The sequence below is a fragment of the Diadema antillarum genome, unplaced genomic scaffold, assembly GCF_040938485.1.
Source record: "Diadema antillarum isolate AM-2024a unplaced genomic scaffold, OU_Dant_1.0 seq00001039_RagTag, whole genome shotgun sequence".
Taxonomy (NCBI): domain Eukaryota; kingdom Metazoa; phylum Echinodermata; class Echinoidea; order Diadematoida; family Diadematidae; genus Diadema; species Diadema antillarum.
The window spans coordinates 917,137-934,601 of NW_027271870.1; the positions used below are offsets into that span (position 1 = coordinate 917,137).

The 17,465-nt window shown below is 40.0% G+C and overlaps 1 protein-coding gene across 1 annotated transcript in view; it reads left to right on the forward strand.

Moving 5' to 3' along the window:
• Positions 1 to 15,049, forward strand: part of LOC139742952 (uncharacterized) — a 28,303-nt gene extending 13,254 nt beyond the window's left edge. Inside the window, exons 11-13 of the mRNA XM_071653460.1 lie at positions 2,070 to 2,183; positions 7,897 to 7,995; positions 14,892 to 15,049. Coding sequence (XP_071509561.1) covers positions 2,070 to 2,183; positions 7,897 to 7,995; positions 14,892 to 15,049 — 371 coding nt within the window. The remainder of the gene's footprint in view (positions 1 to 2,069; positions 2,184 to 7,896; positions 7,996 to 14,891) is intronic.
• Positions 15,050 to 17,465: the final 2,416 nt, after the last annotated feature.

Sequence of the window (17,465 nt, forward strand, 5' to 3'; positions counted from 1 at the left end):
GTAATTGATTATAAAACGTCACGTAACAACAACGACGTTTTACCTTTGATATGCAATGTAACAATTGCTTCTTATTCCTTCAAAAACTACTGCAGTTTCACAAGGTATACGTTGAGTGTGAAATTGATTTACAATGCATGTCAAACTGAACATTCTGCGTCGGTTTAACCTATATCATACTTAAGGCAAAACTATCATGTGTGCTATCAATGACAGTTGAGACAATGGTCCTGTCAGGGTTAACCCAATAATCGTATCAGTTGACAGTTGAGGATCCGAAGACCTTTCCATGACTGTAAAACTGACTTTTCATAGATCGTGAAACAGGTGTCCCCTGTACACGGATCAGGAAACGAAGGTAACATGGGACTTACGTTGACCCCAATTCATTTTTCTGGAGAGGATGCAGCTCATAAACCTGTCCTAGGTATTCCCCTCTGGTACCACTACTGCTGTTATGATTCAAATACATTACAAAATAAGTGGGACGTATGCGTTTACTGGACTTTTTTTTTTTTGTCTGCCTCATGTTATGATGACTATGTCCTTTACTTAATTCCTATTTTGCGTGTTTCTGTTGCTTTGCTATTTGTAAGCTGGCTCGTACTGGCTATGACAGGTAGTTGCTTGCCATACCAAATATCCGTTTGTACTAATAGCCACCAATGGAGCGTGATGTCTATACCCACACCCTCCTTCTTTTTCCCAAGCGTGGAAATGAGTGAAAGTTATACCGTTCCTTTCACGTGATACATCGCGCCCACTGGCGGGAGACGCACAGTAAACCGCGCAGCTTACTTTGGTTGGGATGGGGAGGGGGTGGTGTCCGAAACATTGCGAGTGATATCTTAATCGAGGAGACATTATTTCCAAGTCCATTACCAGGAGTTTCCTCCTGTCCAAAGAAACATTAGATGCTGACATCTGTCAGTCATAATTTTGCTCCCTTCATACTTCATTGTCAGACATTATAAAAGAGCTATCCCTGGCGTTCGTCGTCTGCACGGCAATTCGTGATTTAATCTGCGATCTCCCGCTCGACGGTAACACTAATTTCCGTAACGTGAGAACGACCCACTCCTAATCACATCCTGGGCTGTGACTTGCTCACTTGGACCGGAATAACTTCATCATTGTTTGGGAAATTATCAGAACGGAGAGAAAAAAATGTAAAAAGCGCAACTTGCATTTTCAAAAACATTTAATAGGAGACTAGAAAGGATCAGATGTGACGGTTTGTCTTGGATAAGAACGTGCGAACAATTTCTTATAAGCTGTCTTAAAGTTTCCCGAAGTTCCCCTAATATCTTTCTTGCTAGTTATTCTCCCTTTCCATAGAGGGGAGGTCACTTAGAGACCACAGAGTGCCCCAAATAAGTTAGTGAATCTCTTCGCGGTCTTTCAGTAAGCGTTCAATGAACTCAGAGGTCTGCAGCGATTCCTTCAATGTTCTTTCCGCTATGTATGCTGTGGACGGTGGAAATGGTCTCCATCAGCTCAAATGAACAGATGAACTGGTTTTGAAACAGTCTCTCAGTGGTTCCAGAGGGAATCGGGTTTTCAATGGACTTTCATCGACCACTCAACGAGCGCCCAATGGGCTCATCAGCCTTTCAGTCTGTCAACAAACGCAACTTTTTTTTTTGTCTTCGTTAATTTTCCATTAAAACATGCAGATTGTTTCAAACGAGATCATTAAACAGTGTAAAACCTTGCTCTGAATGAAACATTGCCGAAATACAAATGAACGATCGGCGTGACTTTGGGGGTTTATTTCCTTTGAGTGAGTATTCAATCCCCGTGAATAATTGTTCAAGGATCACTAGAGCGCTTCTAAAAAGAAACCTCCTTTCCTTTTTTCTCCACTTTTTTCTTTGTGGGGGGGGGGGGGGGGGGAGTAGTAATAGAGACTGCGAAGAGATGTTGCCGATTTGTACGGCAAGTACGTTGTTATGAAATACTGGAATATATTTGAAACCGACTCTCGCATGAAAATATGCAGCGAGTGGAATAGTAGTAAGATTTGACAACAGCAATTATATTCTTATATTTTAATACTCTTCAAACAGATTCTGTGCCCAGCGGCCCCGGACCAAACCATTACCACATAGCCGTCCGACACCGCCCCGATGGAAAGAAGGCACCGAGTTTTACCATGGCAGCAAGATGTGATCGCAAGGACAGTAAGTACAGCTCCACTATGCCTTAGATTTCGGCTCGTCATCCATTTCTTCTCCTTCTCTTTCTGTCTAGAATATCAATATCTATCTATCTATCTATCTATCTATCTAGCTAGCTAGCTAGCTATCTGTCTATCTATCTATCATCTATCAATCTTTGCACATGTATCTATCTATCTATCTATTTATCTATCTGTCTATCTACCTGTGTCTCTAACCCACTTCCTTTACACATGATGCATCCCTTTCTCTCCTCTATCTCTCTTTCTTCACTCCCCTAGTCATCTCTCCCTCTAAAGGGATGGTAAAGTTTTGGTTGAAATGGGACATAAGGTTTCCAACTTTTTGTGAGATAAGAAACCACTTATGAAATATTAAAGAGCGTACATTCTAAGAGGAATTCCAAGTTTGTGTAATGAAGATTTGTTTTGAAATGGATGAGATATCCAGGAACAAAGCTGTCCTGATAAAAGTGGAACCTACCTCTGATTAGGATCTCAGGCATTATACAAGACCGATTTTCATAAAATAAACATTGAATTCATCTTAGAATTGTATACTCTTTAGCATCTTAAAAGTGGTTTCTAATTATCTCGCAAAAAGTAAAAATCTGAATCTCCCCTCTCAACCAGAACTATACCATCTCTTTAAAGCCAATGCGGCATCTAAGGACTTTTTGCGACTCAAGTTCGATTCGAATTCTCGGTTGTTTCATGTAAGAACATATATATTTTTTCCCTTCATTGGTGAATGCTCCTGGCATCAAGATTAAAAAATATCCCACACTGCACATGACGGGAAGATATTTTGACGAAACGATGACGAAAACAATATAATGCGACATACAATTAAAATAACTTTTGCTAGGCGGTCATTTGACGAAACCACAATTGCACCTCTTTTTCTGTTGTTGTTGTTGTTTTTTTTTTAACATTAGTGAATGAATAAACAAAGAATAGACAATCAAGTTGCTCAATTGTACATCTAATCCGTGCGAAGAATTCGGGTCAGTTAAAACAATTCTAAAATACCAGGTACAAGTCCGATGACTTTGCATACATCGTGCACTGCGATAACTATTAAAAACAGTGATTTTCAGCTTGTTTCAGAGACACTGGCAGATAACGATGTGACCTAAATCATGATAATGGAATTGTTTATACCAACAACAGTTTGCTCACTACTGCCCCGAAAAGTGTCTGGTTCTTATTCAAAATTTATGCAGTGTACTTTTCATATTTCATGATTAGCTCATAGTTTCTCCTGTAAAGAAAAAGTATCAAAACAAACAGTTGTGTAGAATTAAAATCACATTTATAAAGATACACATTTGCACGACCTTATCCCCTTCCTCCATCCCACTGCACCTCCAAAATTCCGATTATTTAATCATATCTTTAAAAGCACCTTGAAAAGTATATAAGCACCAGGCAGGCGTCATTCAGCCCTCTGAGACCATGAAAACATGAAAAAGATGACTGCGGTCGATCAAGAGCTGAGATATCACTGCCAAACCCATCTCTACGCGTTAAAGCTTGGGAACGATCTATATCCCTATGGATCCTCACGCGAACAGATGGATTGATGTAGGTTTTACGTGCTGTCAAGATCTTGTACTTAATACTTCGCGCCTGATGAGAGTGAATGAACTTATGTGTGCAACAACTTTTAGCTGTTGCATTGCGAGTAGCATGTGTAGTGGGAATCGAACGAGCAATTAACTATACATCTAACCTTGTATTTCATTTTCGTCTGTTGTTCGTGTGGATTGGAACGTGTTTTTTTCATTCATGTATGTATGATCTGATATATTTTTCGCAGCAATGAGCAAATGCAATATAACAACTTAGGAAGAGATTCCTAAACTTTTTTTTTTGTTTCAGTTACGACATTGTACACACACCAAAAAAAAAAAAAACCACAACAACAAACAAACACACAACAAATAAACAGAAACGAAACAACAAAGACAAAACGACCGGACTGCTTGCTTTATGCTGGGTCCCCACTGTCGTGCAATGCTCTATAACGCACGCCATGATTGACCATTACTACGTGTAGCTAATCGTGGATTTTTTTTATGTCTATCATAATTTGCGCCACGATTGAAATCATGGCCTGAATCGTGGAATAATCGTGGTAATCATATCTGATCTTGACGTCAGTCGTGGCAATTGTCGACAATTAATGAACCGTCCAAAACTTTTTTACGATTATCGCAATTGCCACGACGGAACTCGAGATCTGATACATTGTACGATAAGATCATTGCAATCGCCACGACTGGTCTCAAGTTCTAATATCATCAACATGATTACTCCATGATTCAAACCACGATTTCAATCGTAGCGTAGATTGTCATAAACATAGTCTACACAAATTCCAAGATCAACCAGTTATGGCCAGTCGTGGCGGATGGTAGAACAGGCGGGATTGCAACATAATACACGTCAGTACAACGAGTTGTAGAAATAATACAGACCAGAGAGTCACAACACGTGGTGTTGCGTGTTCGTATGAGGTAACACGGGTCATTCAATTCCTGAGAAGAGCTCTTTTTGTCAAGCCACTACTACAGATGTCTTGTGCAGTGTAACATTGAGCAGACGAGATGGACCACAAGGGATGCCCAGCGGTTTGAAGAGCTTGCGTGCTCCCTAAACTTCCCTCCCGTCTTTCCGGCGTGAAATACATGAAGTAGACGCTGATGTTCGTCATCAGTTCCGTTGCAGCCCCAGTCATCTCTTACTGTACAGACGACTGATTTGAAATTATTTTTAGGTTTCTCGAGAATTTAAACACAGAGAAGACCAACTATATTACAACGGCGATGAAAGATATCCCCGAAATACATTATATACTTTTATCTCTTTTCTTTTTGTCTCGCTAGTTTCCTCGATACAATGGCTTGATAAGTTAAATGTCTCGTGTGCATATGCCGCAGTATAGTGACCGCTAACTAATTACAGTAAACAGTCATGAAAGTGGTTGGGTCGATATACCACAAAAGTTCCCTTAACATTTACGGTGCTGTCTTATGATACGACAGTTATGTGTCTACGTTATTCTCCTATGAGCTCTAGTCTTGAATAAAAATTTGTAAAAATGGGTCGCTCTAATGTGAGTAACGGTAGTTGATCCTCCTCAAAGATTTGAGCACAGCCATCTATGACATATATTTAATGACAAGGAGAAATCGATAAAGAAGAAGAACGGAAGAAGAAAAATCTGTTTCGGCCTTAACCTTGCAATCACCAATTGAAATAATTCAACATGAAAAGATTATAATGATTGATAAAGTGTGTTTCGTCACCAAGCCCCAACAAGATCCGTCAAGTTAAATGACCAACTAAAGTCCCAGCAGAAATTCACGTGAGGAAATAGATTATCAGTGAATTTTGTGTCGCTGTCAGTGACAGTACGGTTGTACCTGAGATGCATGCGGTTTTTTTTTCTTAATCACTATTATTCATCAATTCGTTTATCATATCTACCGCAAATTTTTATCGAATGAAACGTTTATCTGCAATTTCCACTCCCCATGTCTGTTTCCATGCAAATACTTCAATCCCGTACTCATGAAAGATGAAGGCGCTGTAAAGGAATTGAAATCTTGTTGATTATTTAATATCAGAAAGAGTCCGTCCGTCTTACATGTCGCTACACTGAAAAAAAAAAGTATTATCTGGTCATATCTTTGATTACAGGTGCTGGGTCCTGTTTCATAAAGCTGTTCATAAAGTTACGAGCAACTTACGAGCGACTGGTGATCAGTTCTGATGTGCTGTACTTATCAGAATTTCCATAATTTAGCACAAGAACCGATCACCAGTCGCTCGTAAGTCGTTCGTAACTTTACGAACAGCTTTATGAAACACCCCCTGGTATATCTTGTCAACTTATAATATATTTTGTCTCTCAGAATTTTTGGTTTTTTTTTTATTTGAATACACACCAACAAACACAGACTTACATGCAAACAAACAGAAAACACACACACAAACACACGCAAACACACTATAAAGCAAGCAAGCAAGCAAGCAAACAAACAAACAAAAAACGACAAACTGTCGAGAATCTGATCGTCGTTAGAACTGCATTTCTGTCAGACATTGTAACTGGAACTTTCTCCGTATCCTCTGGAATTTTGTATCATGTGTGTAGAGCATCATGACAAAGCTATCACTTCGGTACATCACGTTGGTCAGTCAAGCCTTAGTAGATACAAAGTTCAATTTGCTGGTTTTCCTCTTTCTTTCTTTCTTTTTTAAATGAAAAGACAATGTCTTCATGCTAGCCAATGATCATAGCGTCATAGGGTTGGGGAGAATGAGAACCTCGATCGGTCGCGTCGCGTTGCGTCTCGTCGCAACTCTTCTTGTCCTTTCGTTGGAGCAACAAATTCCTATGGAACCTTGCGGGTTGGAAGATAATGAGTATCCTTATAAAGAGTAATCATCGTCATCACCATTATTAGCAACTCCGACTTAAAAACAAACAAGCAAACAAACAGACAAAACAAACAAACATACCGGAAATAGAAAAGCAAGTGGCTTTATGAAGTAGGGGGGAAAGGAGAAACTGATAAAACAAAGGAGCAGATCACCCTGTATATGTCTAAATGTAAAGATTCAGATATTCGATGCGAATTACCTATTGAACTTTTCCCCCGTACTGAATACCCGAGAAATAGTTCATGGGATTTTGTGCATTTGCCTATCCACGAACGTTATTCTTTTGGAACAATTAGAAGCACGTCCCATACATAAACATGTCATCTCGCCTGATCAATACGATTGCCTGGTAAATGCTTCACGAATACTCGCACAAAAGGTAGTAACAGTCACATACAAAACAGACTGCTCTACATTGAGGCTTGCTAATCAGCTCTTTTAACCGGTCTCGTGGTCTCATTCGAATTCCTAGGTTCTTTCCCCTCAAAAGATGAGTAAACTAGTTTTCTCGACATTTGCGCGAGCCGAACATACACATGTATTGTCTTGACAAAAGGTTAGTCTGTAGTCCTGGGGCGCTAGTAAGCTGTCGTATTTTATTTGTGCAACGCGCCAGAACATCCCTGGACCCTTGGTCGCATTGGTATTGATGGGCTGAAAACCTTCCAAATAGATAATTTTCCCTCGCTCTCCTTCTCCCCCTCTTCCCCTTCTGACCACCTCTCTTATACCCCCTTCTCTCTCGCTTCGCCCTTCCAGATTTTTGTCTTGGTTTGTTTTATTCTGTTTATTTGTTTGTTTGTCTGTTTGTTTGTCTGTTTGTTTTTTACTAGTCTTTGAAACACATTCAGGCCTTGCTTTTATTGCTTACGAATGCTTATTGCGCTTTGGTTACGTTCAAAGGCTGACGATTGCAGGCGACGCGACTTAATTTTCAACTCAGTAGTCCAAGAGGGCACCATGACCTGAAATAAATGGTTATCGGGGCAACGTATTATCTTTAGTGATTGTATCGTGCATATTACACTTTGCTAACTTTGTCCTTCCAGATGACAATATGTTGACCCGCGCGAGAATGCATGTATGTATGTTCTATTTTTTTCTTCTCTTTCCTTTCAAATCAAATCATGATATTTCACGAAGAATATTTTGATAACTGTCATGTAATCAAACCAAGAATGAAGCAGAATCAAATGCTTTTATCGATGTAATATTTGTACGTCAGGAAATGAACTACTTCTGCTTGATTTGTTATTTTCTAGAACGCATTGATAATCCGGCTCCCACCGCTTACACGCCAAAGACCGACACAAACGAAGGGCCAAAATATAGCATGACGTCTAGACCAAAAGTGAAGAAGAGTAAGTTTCATGTCCGTCGTAAATGTATCCCAGAATTATTGTTGCCATTGTCGTGATCATTACTATTGCTATTATTATAAATGCTATGATTTGTCAGTATTTCTATCATTATTACTATCATTATCAATGTTATATTAGGTACAACTCCTACTACCACTACTAGGCCAAACAAAACCTAAAGAAAGTAATGGAATTTAAGAGTTCCATATGTTTCCGCGTTGCAATAATACATTAAGTAGCGTAAACACATTATGCAAATCATATAAGTTGATGACATAATGGCCTTGCTTGTCTCTTATTAACAGATACACAAATCTTTACTCAAATCCCCTTTTGCTTTTTACATGAAATCTAATCGAAAATCGTGTATTCTTCGCGTCATTCATGTTTGTGTGTGTGTGTGTGTGTGTGTGTGTGCGTGTGCGTTGTGTGCGAGTGTATGTATGTGTGTATGTGCGTGTGTCTGATGGTTTTAATGCAGCCTACTATTAATGACTCCAAGAGGGAAAGAGTTGTCGTATGCGAAAACAATCGACCAAAGTATGATCCTTTTGATGTTTTGTTCAAACTTCGGCGAAATGATTGTAAGCAGATGAAACCATCGCTTCATGTAGTTCATAATCATTGTGATTATGATATGTAATTACAACCAATATCACTACTCGGTGAAAAGGCATGCAGAACTCAACAAACTCATCTCAATCGCATACACTGCACTTAACCTGTATTCAGTATAACGCACAGATTTGTTCATGATACAAAACATGGCATTCGTTAATGGTCAAAGAACTAGTTATAACAAAATGTCGTATGGAGAAAGGAATTGATTTTTATTTGTCAGCATGAGAGCGCAAAAGTTAAGTGAGGTCGAGCTGAGCTTGATTACCTCGATGGCCACTTTCAAAAATTACTTTAAAAAAAAGGAACCAAAATGATATATACCGAGAAGTTACGGTTGTCATGTTCTTGCATTCATATTTCATATTATTTGGTAATGGTCAGTGCATTCACGCAAACACTCTATTCTCAGTTTGCACTTCGCCACTAATGTCTTGAATGTGTGGTAAGATCATCTATTTAAGTGTGATACACATCCATATAGTTGATGAATACATCAGCTGCTTTACGGGATTAAGCTCTCATCATTTCCTTATGCGATTTGTAACCGAGTATTTTTATCACATCCATGCATTTGCTTTCCACTTGGCGGATCTCGGTCTCGCTGAGATCTTTCAGCCAACGCCTAGCAACCGATTTCAAGGTCCTCGTGCTAGAAGCACCTTGCGCTTTGCTATCGCCAGTGCTGCTACCCAGCGTATTGTTAGTAACCCACTGTTTGGTCCGCTCGAGGAGACTCAATCCTACAAACTTGTAGAGGTCTTTCGTCACTCCAAGAGGGTTGTCCGCAAAATCCTCAAACCGAAGGAGATGGTAGTGGCCCTTGAGCCAGTCGGGCATCGCGCGCGGTAACATGACATTTTCCCGCAGCCACCGGCAAAGATTCACTACAGAGTCGCGATTCTTGGGCTCAGTTGAGAGCAAGTTGAGCGGCACAAGTCGCCCTTCTTTGGAAAAATTGATGTGCGCCTGCTGCACCTTGTTGACCAGGTACAGGTAGTTGATCCTGGATGAGATTGCTGCCCTGGGATCGCGCACCAGATGGATCACCTTCACGTTGACTCTGTCCTCAGTGATCAGTGGTCGGATCATTTCCAGGTTTGCCCGGATCAACTTGGCCGCAAGTCGCCCTTCATACTCCGAGCACGTTTCGTGGAACCACGTGTCGCTTGGAATCATGCACCCGAACGACTCGGTCCTTTCACACAGAACACGATTTCGAGATCTCCCGCCCCATTCGTTGAAGATGGTCACCGGGTCCATGAAGGTGTCGCTGAAGTTGCACTGCGCGAAATCCCGCAGGAGCTTCGTCGAGTAGTAGTGGGTTTCACGAGAACAGGGCCCGGGGATGCGCCACAAATTCACCATCCTTTCCACCACCCACAGCGGCTCAAAGAGGAAGAAGATCCGCGGGTTCTGGTTAAAGATCTCGCTGAGGATCCCAGCTCCAAAACGCCATTGGGACAAAATGATGATGAATACCGGGGGAGGTGCTACATGTATATGCGATTTCTTTCCTTGTTCATAAGTTTTCCCCCCATTGACAACATTAGATCTCTGCGTAGTTTTCGTGATAGTCCTGTGTTCAGTAGCGTCGTACCCGATGTTTGTCACTGAGTCTTTCCAGTTGTTGGCTGCAGTGAAATTGTCCGAAGTGAACTTTGAAACACCAGTACCCGTCTTCTTCTCCACTTTATGTTCACTTCCGTTGCGTCCCTGCCAGCCATTACTGTCTTCACCGTCTACCTTCTCGTGCGTGCGATTGGCAAGAACCGTAGCTCCCTTCTCGACACCGCGTACCCGTGCATCTGCCTTATTTACCACCTTGTCGACGAGATGCCTTTCGTCTCGGTTCCCGTTCTGTCGGTCGAACCGGACGTTCTTCACGACACTGAGTTCTGAAAAGAAGTAAAGAGTCCCAAACGTCGCCAATGTAGCCAGAGCGTACATGGATCGCCTGGAAAGGAATAGTCGCTTGATTTTGGCCAGCATCCTTATCCACGCGGCGACGCACCCGCCGCATTTCTCGCAGTCACCACCGATAGTTCAGCTCCAACGGTTTGTGTGCACATTTATGAAAAATCATCTCAGCGGGTGCACGCCTTTCATCAGGCATGTTCTGCTTGTTTTGTCGCAAGAGAGATGTCGTTCAGATGTCATGACGAGTTGTTACCTGGGGAAATGTTCGCACACCGTCTACTCTCTTCGGTATTCCCTCCGTAATGTGCTTCCTCTCTCGTTATTGAACGGGTCAATAGCACGCATGCCAACTGGATTTTCACCCATGTATTCATTCTTGAGCAAACTATGCGAGTGCTCTAAAGTACTATGGAGCCGGAGAGAATTCTTTGTGACAACGAAGCCCTTTATGTGTACAGACTCGTCCCTGTAAATAACTTTCGTTTGTCTTCGCAAGAGCGACGAATAATTGCAAGCTCAGGGCAGTGGACACTGCGAGTGGACCAAATCCAAAGAATAATGGAGCGCTGAATTTATGAATGGCAAGGACGATTGGCTCCCTATACCGGCCTAATGTGAGGAGACGGGGTAGCAATCTGTGTGTTAATTGACCCAATTCATCAGCGGCTCGTAGTCATGAGTACATATTGCTATACATACAAAGAAGAGACAAAGACTGGAGTGATTCGATATTGACCTATATCTTCTTGACCTGTACACATATTGTCGAGAAACATGTAGATGAATTAGCAGCTTATTGTTGGTGACTCTCTTCCTCCCTCTCTTTTTCTATCTTTATCTACTCCTTTTTTTTCTCTATCCCCCCCCCCCTCTCTCTCTCTCTTTCAATACTTCTTGCTTTGTATCACGAATCAGAGCCAACATCACCCCGTCAAACGGGCTGGTCCCTGGTTATGAGCTGAATATATAGGAACCATTTTAAAATGTTGAATAAGTCCTCGTTATTTATGCAAAGTGCGCACTACACACTGAAAACGATGTTTACTGCTTGGTGCTGGCAAGACAATCATTCACTGAGCTTCACCAATCGTGTGAAATCACGTAGCTATGTAACAGGACCATGATAAACCTCGAAACTGTCTTCTTCTTCTTCTTTTTGAAGGGAATTACAAGTTGTCATATCAAACGTAACAAACTTGCTCTACTTTTACTGAAGACCAGAATTAGATAATGTACATTCTTTTCTCCCTGATAGGAAATTTAAATCGAACAATTATCTTCTAGTACTACAAGGATGTAGCGCAAAATTGACCATTGAATGTCGTATTACACACACCTACACAAGGAGTAGGAAGTATAGCTGCGGTTTATCTAATTCGTCGAGGGACAATTATAAACGAGTTTAGAATAACAAAGACCACTCTTGGCTTGTGGAAGACCTCTTTTGGAATATTCCGGTAATTTACTTCCAATTAAAGTAAGCTCATTCATGGCTCTGGTGAGTTGACGCTTAAGTTACTGAACGATCGAGTGACTCGATTAACGTGATGTTTTCGTTCTCTCTCTCTCTCTCTCTCTCTCTCTCTCTCTCTCTCATTTTTAACTATTCTTTTATTGCGATCATTTATCTAATATATTACCCTAATATCACACATGCATACGCACACATGCATACGCAAACATATATTATGAAGGAAAGTTATTTTTAAATATCATATATAAAATGAATGAGGGAAAGTTCGAAGTTATGTATAACAGGCATAGATAAGAGAGGGACAAGCTTTCTTTTAGTATATTTGTTAATAAAAAAAATGACACGTTTCTCTAGCAGTGACTTAATGGAAGCACTTGCTTCTGCGATGTGTTTGTGTTAGGATGTTTATGTATCTTTGTTTATGTCTTCTTCTTCCGCCTCTTTTTATCAAAGTTTGCTACAAAAAAAAAACTGTCCCCATGTATTTTACCTGGAGAAGGGATGAGCATTACTGTGCAACGATCAATGATATACGATAGAGAAAGAGAGAAAACGTTAATCTTGAAGAGAAATTAACCAAAATTGAGCAAAGGAAATATATCGGTCTCACGACGGATGTCGAGGCTTTTTCGACATAAGACATGAGAATTTTAATGCCAAATTTTAATCCAAGTTCAGCCTAATCCGTTTGTCATACTTGTTTATTTATCAAATTGCGTATACTTGCTTAACGTTGTTCAGGATGAAGGAAACACCCCCCCCCCCCCAAAAAAAAAAAAAAAAAAAAAAAAAGAGAGATAGAAAAAAAACACGACGTTTTGTTACTCTCTGAAAAAAAAAAAAATCGAGTGAAAATATTCACTCTTGAAGGAGTGAATACAAAAAAGAGTGAAATTAGAATGAAATTGGAGTGAATTTTGAGTGAAAATGTTCGTTTTCACTCGTTTTAGAGTGACCTCAGGATCACTTCCAAATCTTCGGGTGATCCCTGATGTCACTCCAAAATGAATGAAAATGAACATTTTCACTCAAAATTCACTCCAATATCACTCCAAATTCACTCTTTTTTGTATTCACTCTTTCAAGAGTGAATATTTTCACTCTATTTTTTTAGAGAGTAAAGACAGAAGAAATTCCTGAGTCATACCCATGTGGCAAAACGGCAATGCTTAAAGAAGCAAATCTGGGCTTAAAAGCAATTTCAACGAACTCTTTGGAAACAGGGGCAATAGACATTTTGAGGATTAAGACGCTATCAAACGGACGTCACCGAGGAAAGGACAGCGTTACAGTCCGCCAAATTTCATTGGATACTTAGTAACTCATTTCCTTTCACTCACCCTACCGCTTGCCTACCCTCCGACCTCGTTTCCTCCCCCTTTTAATCACCTGGCTCTGACTGCAATATGTTTCTCCCCAACATTCATTGTCCCAGTGAATAAGTCTCCGTCCAAACTGCCAGTTATGCCTTGAAATTGTCTTTGTTGAGCTTCATACTTACCGATGGTGTACAGCATCTACTGTCTATAGATCTTCGTCTGGGCTGTGATGTTTTCATCACGCTTCCCCTTATCTGGCTTCCTGGGTAGGCGTTAAAAAAAAAATCATGTTGAATTGCCTTGCTATATGTAAAGTAAAAGCCTTTTCTCCAACAGAATGATAAGGGCCCTTATTTCTATGCGGAGTGCAGGACATTGCTCGTATTATCATGCAGAGATGATTCGGGTACAGTAGCCTATTACCTGACTTTCTGTGGCTTCTAGATATTCTCTCGGGTTTCCAATTTAGATCCCCCCCCCCCTTTGCGTGACAACAAAACAATGACAAACAAACAACTACTACAGGCCTGGGACACTATCGAAGAGCTTGCTAACATAAGCACATGCCAAGCGAAGGTCAAAGGGATTGACACACTTTCCATGTGTCTATTATAGCATGATTATCCCGCCACTTTTGTCTGTTGCAACCTGTTGTTCTGTCATATCACGGACCTATCAGCTCTATGGTTTCTGGATTCTTCAGTTCTCAGTTCTCAGATTCTCAGTTTACTTGTGCACTTCGGTAACTGTTTATGGATGAGGTTATGTTGCTTGTTGGTTAATTAGTTGGTTGGTGTTTAGTTTTGTTTTGTTTGTTTTGTTTTTTGTTTGTTTGTTTTTGTTTTTGTTTTTGTTTTTTGGGGGGGGGGGGGCTGTCTTCTGAAGTCTTGGTATTTCAATAAGTGAGTCACATTACCCCACCACACTAAAAATGTGCGGCTAATAGTATCATAGCGGAAGGATCTTTAATCAGATTCTTCTTCTGTATCTTGTGTATGCTGCCAGAAGTTTCGTTGTATCAAAGGTGTATAGCGGAAGAAAATATAAACTCATTATCTTGTTGGTTATTTGGATGGTCAAGGAGATATATCCAGGTTAATGTTTTCTAGTTTTTAGTCCTAGTTAATGGGCAGTGGACGAAATTCAGTATATTCATTAAGAGTGCACGGTCGTGGAATGTATGCCCATTCCATGCATTCTTGCCTAGGGAGTCTACTTTATGTATCTACATGTACTATAATCATTTCAGTATCATAAGATATGATGCATGCTTTGTCTCGGGCCATTCTTGACTTTATTCTATAATCACAATGATCGAACAATTCTTATAATTTTTTTTTCCTAATTATATAGTTGTCTTGCACATAGTCTATTAAAGTTAATTTCCAGGTAATGCAGAATCATTATGTATCTAATCTTATCGGCAGCCTTGTGTTTTTTCAACACCCTTTTGCGTCAGGCTCGCCTTAGCTAATCTCTTTTTAAAAATTAAAACTCTCGCTCTCTTCTACTACTTGTATAATGTACTTGTAAACTGAATTCTTCCCGAATTCCACTCTCCTCAGGTAACGACCATCCCGCTCCAAACTCGTACAACATCACCACCAACCAGACGGTGAAGGGGCGGACCACGGGGTCCAAGGCGACGCTGAAGGGGCGAAACACTCGATACCTCTACATGGGGTACGCCTTCCAAAACTCCGTGCGATTGTTAGAATCCTAGTAACACATGCAAACTAAGAAAAGAGGAGCAGCTCGCAGACAAGAGGATACGATGAGTGGGCGTTTTGGATTAGCATCGTCCTGGACTATACTAACGTCTTATCCCTAGCGGTATAATCCCCTTTCGCATTATAGCTTTATTTGTTTTCCACCTGCTGAGGTTCATTTTCTGTCTCCATTCAAGCCCCCCCCCCCCCCCCCCCCCCCCCCCCCCCCCCCCCCCCCCCTTCGGAGCATTCAATGGCTTGTTTTGGTCTTGCCACTCATAATTCACCAACTCATCAAGCAGTAGATCGAACTTTCTTGCTGAAAGGGAGACAGATAAATATATAACAAAGAATGAATGAAATATATCAGTGGGGATTATACTGACGAAAAGCATTATGCATGGAAATATAATCGAAGAATTTTAAACAGGCCACCGCGCCACAACATACGGAAAAACAGAACCTCCCGCGTCAATCATTGCAAACCGACATCATTTTGCATTTCCCGGAATCACATACAATATGTCAAGACGATTTGATCAAATAGGTAATAAAGTTTATCAATTATGATATGAAAAACTGCCAATGCATCTTTGTGTCATTTATCATTGTGATGGATATTTATGGTGTGGTGATGATTATGATGAAACATATTCGTCTCCCGTATGCATGGCGCCATGCAACATTACACTTTGCTTAAGATTTGTGAATGGAATTTCACGAGGGAGAAGCAAGTTATCAATGTTTGTTGAATTTGTTTCCCTTGTTTTATGTAGTTATGTCATGAAATTGCTGCCTATCAAATTGTTTTTGTCAGAAAAATTGCATCATAAAAGCTGGAGCCTGGTCAAAATAGCAAAAGTATAAAATTTATAATATTCTTTTGAAAATAGTTCAAAGATGGCAGTGCGAAGGGAATACAAATCATTTGTATTGCCAGTGTCATATCGATGTTATATGATCAGTTTTATATCCATGAATGTTGAGAAGTAGCGTCCATTAATTTGTATAATTATTATTTTTTTGTTGCTGACAATGTGGCTCATCCAATACATGTGGGAGAAATGCTGGGTTTTGGCATCATTTTGAAATCCTTTGAAAATGAGGTCGAATTAATTGACTCTTTTCTATTCTTACTGGCCAGATTCGGCATTAAGAATACGGAGTGTTTACGATGTGAAAGGTAAGATATCACACCAAAATTCATTCATGACCCATACTGCCATATGTTTGTCGGTCCTTTAGACTGCCTTTCAAAATAATCACTGATTGTCGTCATTGTTTAAAATCGTGCGTATGTTTTCATCACTTTTATTCCTGTCAAGATATTCGTAATTTTCTCCTTCATAAATGACATTGTGGTGCAGTCGTCAAAGTCACTTTATTTTCAATATCTCCAGTTATCAGCTTCATTACTTTTATTGAAAAAAAAAAAACTCTCTCATCATCTTAAAAGGATGATATAGTTCTGGTTGAGATGGAGCTTCAGGGGGGCATTTCATGAAGCAGTTTGGTCGGATATTTTTGTGACAAACTGTTACAAGCTACTGAAATCCTTGCATCTGATTGGCTGAGAGCAAATTGCTTCATGTTTCCATTTTTTTTCTTATCAAATAAGAAAGAGCATGTTACTCTCAGACTTAGAGATCAAAGTTTATTTCATGATGATTGGTTTTAAAATGGCTGAGATATCCAAAACATAGGGATCGTAATAAAAGATGGGACTCACCTTTTATTAGGATCGCTTTGTTTTATATTGTTTGGATATCTCAGCCATTTGAAACCCGAATTTCATCACATAAACTTTGAAATTGCTCTGTATTATTTAATTGGTGGTTTCTTGGTACAAAAGGTTGAAAGTTAAATCCTCATCTCGACCAATACTATAACCACGATCCCTTTAATCAGCACATTGGTATCATTGTTGACATCAGCATCGATGAGATTACCATCACAAAATAAAAAAACCGAGTCCTGAATAACATCATCATCATCATCATCATCACTACTATGTCATTATTGCCAACGTCATAATTATTACCTTATGCACCACCATTGTTCATATCACCGTAGTCATTATCGGTTTCATCATATCAATCATTCATTGTTGCTATCATCGTCATAGTCTCTACATCGATCATCTTCCTCCTCCTTTTCCTCATCATTATCTGTATCATCACCATGGTTACCATCACCAGTTAATCGTTATTACTGACAACAGTACCTTTATCAGGACTCTCACGTCTATCCACAGTATGGCTCTCACTGCTGTTTAATTCAATGATCACAATTCATCATGTCATGCACTGGTCCACTTCGCTAATTTTTTTTTTTTTTGGTATGAATTAGATTTGAGAAACATTCCAATACTTTCTTCAGAAAGACGTGATTTAGCATTTCTCTTTCACATGTTTTTTATAGGAACAAAAG